The 7,140-nt window shown below is 37.5% G+C and overlaps 1 protein-coding gene across 2 annotated transcripts; it reads right to left on the reverse strand.

The window, feature by feature from the left end:
* Positions 1-2,828: 2,828 nt before the first annotated feature.
* On the reverse strand, positions 2,829-6,875 carry LOC111905626 (receptor-like protein EIX1). 2 transcript variants are annotated; one of them, XM_023901318.3, is made up of 3 exons: positions 6,157-6,874; positions 3,239-6,063; positions 2,829-3,096 (listed from the first exon to the last, which is right to left on the reverse strand). In XM_023901318.3, exons 1-2 carry the CDS (start codon positions 6,602-6,604, stop codon positions 3,251-3,253), a joined length of 3,261 nt encoding a protein of 1,086 aa, XP_023757086.1. In that variant the 5' UTR covers positions 6,605-6,874; the 3' UTR covers positions 2,829-3,096; positions 3,239-3,250. The 2 variants fall into 2 exon arrangements, with proteins under 2 accessions (XP_023757086.1, XP_023757085.1); XM_023901317.3 differs by having other exon boundaries at positions 3,239-6,875.
* Positions 6,876-7,140: the final 265 nt, after the last annotated feature.

The raw sequence follows: 7,140 nt of genomic DNA on the forward strand, positions 1-7,140 counted from the left end.
TTGAAAATAAGCACGAGAGAGATTGAGGTAGCTCAGTTGCTTCAAGGAACCAATAAACTTAGGGATCCGACTTTCTCCAAAATCATTTCCACTCAAATCCAAGTATTCAAGATGCCTCAACTCTGCCAAGAGTTTAACTCACCACTAAGGTGCTGTTTGTTTTTTTGAAGTCAAAATGTCTGCAGTCTACGGACCACATTTGCAAGTCTCTGCGGCAAAAGAGGTGGACCAAATGTTTGCAGTCTGCAATAAGAAGACTGTTTGTTTTTTAACATCTGCAGCTGTTGAAATAAATTAATTTTTTAAACTTAATTTCATTTCATAAAGATTAAAAATGCATTTTCAGCAAAAAGAGAGAAAAAAAGGGTGTTTTTTTTGGTTAAAATGAGGTCTGAAGACCTTTGAAGACAGTGGCCCATGTATGCGCCAGGAAGACCTCGCAAACACGTTTTTTGGTCTGCGCACTTCCAAAAAACAAACACTCTGCAAGGGCATATGTCTGCGCTGCGCAGAAAAAAGTGGTTGCGCAGCTCTTCACAAAAAAAAAAAAAAAACAAACAACCCCTAACTAAGTAGTAGTGGTCTTCACCATCATGTTTATCCGATCTCCTCTCAAATCAAGGTTTTTGACATTTCCAGAGCCACCATCTCATTGACTCTTTCCCACAGAGTCATTGCCAACCCATGATAACAACATTCCAAACTCATCTTGATGCTCTGTTTGAACTTGAGAAGAGCAACTCGCTCTTGTTCATAGCAAAAGACACTCGCATTTCCAACACCCAAACAATTATATGCGGTTGCTACCAAATAAGTACTTACGAAAATGAGATGCAGCCCGAACCCTGTGATTCCACATTATCTACCCTGACTCGTTTTATTTAGAAAATGAAATATAAAAGATAAAAGTGGAAATATGTTTTGTTATGCTGAAATGATGAAGAAACCAGTTCATTTATAAGGATGAAACAAATGAAGAGAAGCTTATAGTGATGGAAGAGTTGGAAGTTGGCAGAGAAGACTTGGTAGTTAAATGGAAGACAGGAAAGTTAAAGGAGAAGACTTGGAACCTAATAGAAAATTATATTGTTAAAAATATTTTATAAGAATAAACTATATTTTTTCATGAAACTTTGTATATTACAGCAATTTATATTTGATGGTCAAATCAATATTATTACCTTGAATACATAAGATTATTTTATTTTATATTTTGTTTTAGATGATACACACGTAAAAAGACATATTTAAAAGACAAAATTGTAAAAATGGTTCCTGTGGTATGTATTTTTTTGGGGTTTTAGTCCAAACCTTGATTTTTTTGGATCGGTGGTCCTTATGAGTTGGTTTAATTGTAGTTTTGGTTTCTCGGAAAACTAAAAAGACTAAATTACCCTTAAGGTATTTCTCTTTCATTTTTTTATCTATTTTTATAATTAAAAAAATTAAGAAAACTCTCTCTCTCTCTCTCTCTCTCTCTCTCTCTCTCTCTCTCTCTCTCTCGTTTTAATTTGTTTTTTTCATTCCAATTCAGAACCTTAAAGCAATTTATTTTAATCAATCGCCTCCAATGATTCATCCTTCGAGAAAGGAAATAGGAGAACGGAGCAACTTATGCTGCCGACGACGGTAAAATGGACCTCAGGTCTTTGGTTTTCATCTCAACGAGAAGGATGATCACAAACGAGGCTGTGATAGGGAAGGCTCGCTGGTGGAAGACCCGTTGAGAAGAAGAGAACCTCTGGTGCCTTATTGGTTTGTAGATGGGGAGTAACAAAAGCAACTCATGCGCTTCTTCTCTCTCGGAAGGAAGGTGCGAAGGTAGGGAATCAAAAGGGGGTTGCTACCTCCGATGTTTGCTCCGGGGAAACACCCACTTTGGTGGTGGGTACAGGCCAAGGAACGAAAAAGAAATGGAGGAAAAAAGGGGAAAGGGAGCAGCGATCGCAACAATCTTCAAGCGGGAGGGGGGTGGGGAGTTCATGAGATTCAATTTTGCTCCACAGATAAAATCTTCAAAGAAAGAGCAAAAAACTCACTGGATGTAATTGAAGGTTTTAGAGTGGAATCCACAATCTGGGCCTGTACACGTCATTTATAAATGAAGCCCTGTTCTTATCACATCGCCATTAAAGATTAGCTTGGACTTGACTTTGCTTCAGCTACACATTAAATCCTGATCTGAACTCCATTAGTGTAGCGCTGGAGAATTTTAAGGTTTTTCAGTGACTACTCCGGCAGGTGATTTGAGAGGAAAAACAGAGGCGTGCACTTGTACCGGGTCTGAGTATATTCAAAAGCAAAGGGACGTTGATGTTTCGTTAGTGGTTTCATCTAATACAGAGCCACTGTTCTTCTTTGTATGTTTGCCCAAGGTTGTTTCAGTGAACATACATGCACATAACGCCGATGGGTTTGGGTAGCTCAACTCTAGGCTGTGATTGACTTGGAGGATCTCTAGGGTTGTGTGAACGGGATCTTAATTCCAAGTCCATATAAGAGAGAGAGAGAGAGAGAGAGAGAGAGAGAGAGAGAGTTTTCTTAAATTTTTAATTATAAAAATAGATAAAAAATGAAAGAAAAATGAAAAAGAAATACCTCAAGGGTATTTTAGTCTTTTCAGTTTTCAGAGGGATCAAAACTACAAGCAAACCATCTCATAAGGACCACCGATCCAAAAAAGTCGAGGTTTGGACTAAAACCCCCAAAAAATGCATACCACAGGGACAATTTTTGTAATTTTTTCTATTTAAAATTATGTAAAATTAAATTTTATTTTTAAGGCGAAACAAAAAATTTAAATATATTTTCCTAAACAAATTTTGAAAAGTTTTGGAATACACTTTATCTTATCGATATCGATATCTTATAATAATTGTTTTAGCCCAAACAGAAATCTTTTTATGGTAAACGTTTCTAATACATATTGTACTTTTGAAACAATGCAAAACAAAAAATATACTATATATTTATGTTATATATATTGCCCATTATTTCCACATCCGCTGCTGTGCTACCCTTAAACTTTCAGATGTTTGTCACCTTCAATCTTTCTCTTGCATCAACTTTCTTCCTCATTTCCTTTTACGACAACACCTACAAATATAAACTCAACGTAATTATGATTCCATTTGTACACATTTTCCAAGTCAAGATTGAAAATATCCTTTTTAATTTTACACTTCCAACGGGTTATGAAAAAAAAAAGATTGACGAAATGTATTCGAGAATTACTTACACTCGAGAGGATCTATGCGGTTTCTCTTCCTCTCTTCAACTTGACAATTCTTACCACAACTGCAACATATATCTTCTCTATGGTTTCCTCCACAGACTCGAACAGCTTCAGTCTCCACTGCTTCTTGAACAACAAAACTCCAATAACACCCCAAAACCCTGTTGCAAAACCACACATTATGCCCACATAAAACCATATCTTCATCGGCTCATGATCAGTTTCTTCGTATTCCTTCTCGGTTATTGTTGTTGGGTCAACCTGATTTGAGCAAATTTTTGGCAATGGAGGTCCACATAAATCTTTGTTCCCAACATATATCGATGGATCATCAAGGGTCTGCAATTGATTTCCCGTTGGAATTCGTCCCCACAAGTTGTTGCGTGACAGATTCAAATAACTCAAAAAAGTCAAAGCTGCCATGCTCCGAGGGATCATCCCAGTCAACTCGTTTCTAGATAAATCGAGAGAATTTAACGCTGTCAAGTTCCCAATGCTGCCTGGAATTACCCCACTAAGATGATTATTGGACAAATTGAGACCCACCAACATACAAAGTGCGGTTAGCTCGACTGGTATTTCTCCCACGAGTTTATTGCTTGAAAGGTCCATGTTAAAAAGAATACCTAAATTTTTTGTAAATTCAAGTTCAACACCTTTGATGCCCTGAATCAGATTCTCATCATGATCAGGATGGCTAAGAAAATCAGGGTCACTCTTAACCATGGCATTCAACTCCCCTAGGCAATGAGGGATGGTTCCTGTTAAGTTATTGTATGCAACATCTAAAATTTGAAGTTTTGAAGTGTTGCACAAACTTCTAGGAATCCTTCCTCTGAAGTTATTCTTGTGCAACCTCAAAACCATTAAAGATGTAAGATTTTCTCCGATCCATATCGGTATATCTCCAGACAATTTGTTGTCACCCACATCTAAGACTTCCAAATCTCTTAAATTCCCCAATTCTTGAGGAAGTTCTCCAATAAAGTTGTTGCTGTTGAGTCTTAACCGGATCAAAGAATTAAGAGCTATTGAACTTGGAATCACACCACGCAACCGATTTGAGCTAAATCTCATCGTAACCAAGTTTTTCAAGTTCTTAAAACAGTCGGGAATTTTCCCAGTTAATCTATTTTTAGAAAGATCAAGATATTGCAAATTTGTAGTACACAATGACCTTGGAATCGACCCATTGAAAAGATTATTTTGCAGAAGCAATCCACCACCGGTTGCATGCCATAAATGGTTAACTCCACGGTTGGGAAGATACGTCAAAGGTCCAATGAGTTTGTTGTTAGAGAGATCTAAGAAAGCAATGATGGGCGTCTTCTGCAACCACATGGGCAGAGGTCCTGAAATTGTGGCATTGGATAAGACTAAACTCTCAATTTTCCTTTGATTTTGAAGCCATTGCGGAAATCCATTTATTATATTACATGAACCAAGTTGAAGACTTTGCAATTGGAATGGAGGTGTCCACTCACGTGAAACATTGAATGTCAACTTCATGTTAAAAGAAGCATCGAAGTTATTCAACATTGAAAGGTTAGCAAAATGGGCTTCATAAACTACTCCTTCAAGAAAATTGTAAGAGATGTCTAGAGATTGGAGTTTGGCAAGTTGCCCAATTGAAACTGGAATATTCCCATTTAACAAATTTCTCCAGACCATCATTGCTCGTAAGGAAACAAGTCTTCCAAGAGATGCGGGGATGGGGCCAGTTAACTGATTGTTTGCTAAATCCAGTTCTCTTAAAGCTGCTAAATTTCTGAAGGATTCGGGAATTGAACCATTTAATTGATTATTAGAAAGCTTAATTACTCTTAAAGTTGCTATATTCCCAAAGGATTTTGGAATTGAACCCATCAATTGATTCCAAGAAAGGTCAATCACGGAAAGTTTCCCAAGGAATGTCGGAATCGGACCAGTTAAGTCATTAGTAGATAGATCTAATACATCTAAATGTCTTAATCTTCCTAGTGATTTGGGGATCGGACCTGTCAATCTATTATTCCTACTTAGATATAAGAACCTTAAATTCACCATTCTTCCAAGTGCTTCTGGAATCGTACCATTTTGAAAACTCTCCACTAAATCCAAACTCTCCAAAGCATACTGGGAGCACTCGGATACGTTGTGCGATGAGTCGATCATTTCCATACCATTCACATTTCCAGCCACATCTAAATGTATCAGGTGACAGTGTCTCCAGATTCCAAGTTGCTCGAACCGATTAAACATGTTGTAAGAAAGATGAAGCTCAACAAGGTTAGGCATAACAGGAACCCAGGAATTCAGAATGTTTTCTGTAAGGTCAAGGACTCTTAGGGAACTCATGTTTGTTAAAACAGATGGAAATATTCCTCCGATTGAATTCCACCTAAGATTCAGGTGTTGGATGTTGGATAGTGTAGAGAAATTAAAATGAGAGGAAGATAGAAATGTGTTATCCAGCCAACAGTTTGACAAATGCAGCTCTGATAAAGAAGGGATCATTTTTAGCAATTTTGCAAAGTTCCATGCGGAACCTGGTTCATAGTCTGAAAGATCTAGGAATGCTAGAGATGTAAGGTTTTGAAAAAATCCTGGGAGTGGACCTTCGAAAGAATTCGAGCCAAGATCCAGATGTTTGATGTTGGGAAGTATTCTACTCGAGTTAACAAAAGGACCAAGAACAGAACTGGAAAGTCTACATCGAAACAAACTTAACTCTTTTAAGGAAGGAATCATGTAAAGCAGCATGTCCCTGTTTTGTGCTTCGCCAAGATTCACTGAACTCAAGTCGAGATGCTCGAGTGACGAAAGGCCAAAAGTCCACGCCACATCATCTGCAACCAATGGTTCGTCTATCATCAGATCTCGATAACCGAGATCAAGAACCTTCAAATTAGAAAGATTTCCAATCTGATGAGGGATAATACCTTGAAATCCAGCATGAGAGAGATTGAGGTAGCTCAGTTGCTTCAAGGATCCAATGAATTTTGGGATCCGGCTTCCTCCAAAATCATTCCCACTCAAATCCAAGTACGTTAGATGCTTCAACTGTGCCAAATACGAGTTCACCTCAGCACCAACTAAGTAGTAGCGGTCTTCACCATCATACTTCTCTCCTCTGAGATCAAGACTTTTGACATTTCCAGAATCATCGTCACAATGGACTCTTTCCCACATGCAACAGTCATTTCCAACCCATGATGACAACATTTTAGAGTCGTCTTGGACGCTCTGTTTGAACTTGAGAAGAGCAAGTCGCTCTTCCTCAGTGCAAACAGCACTTATATTTCCCACACCCAAACAAGTATATGTGGTTCCTAACAAAAAAATACTTATGGAAATGAGATGGAGCCCCAAACCCCACGGATTACCCATTATCAACCCTAAATCGGTTTCAAATAGGAAAAATATATATATACTTTTGTAGTAAACGTTTGTTTAACATGCGAATCCGAGCAGTTTATAATAATATTTGTTCGATGCGGATGGAATTATTATATCAAACGTAATCAACCATTTAGAAAATACGAATCAAAGCAGTAAATAAAAGAGACACAAGGATTTACGTGGAAAACCAAAATTGGAAAAATACAAAAGAGTTTGTATTGTGATAATGTTTGTGATGAACCATTAACTTAACTCTTCGAGAGGTTATATAGAAGATAGCTGCAAGTTGGAAATTTATTTCTTGAGCCCGCATAGTATCTTCATTTTTAATTGAATTTCTAGTGGGAACGGATAAAACACAGCCAAAAGATTTCAAACCATGAATCTTTGAATTTGACATTGTGGTATGTCTGACAAAAACTTCTTTCTTCAATGAGCCAAAATGCAGGACTTTTGTGTCACATACAAGAGTGTTCACAATTGAGTTGTGTTTGATTGTGCATTTAATAACCTATTTACAATTT

This window comes from Lactuca sativa, chromosome 8, assembly GCF_002870075.4.
Source record: "Lactuca sativa cultivar Salinas chromosome 8, Lsat_Salinas_v11, whole genome shotgun sequence".
Taxonomy (NCBI): Eukaryota; Viridiplantae; Streptophyta; class Magnoliopsida; order Asterales; family Asteraceae; genus Lactuca; species Lactuca sativa.

Excerpts from the sequence above, each read along its gene's own strand:
- LOC111905626 (XM_023901317.3), bottom strand. The coding sequence starts at position 6,604 with ATGGGTAATCCGTGGGGTTTGGGGCTCCATCTCATTTCCATAAGTATT.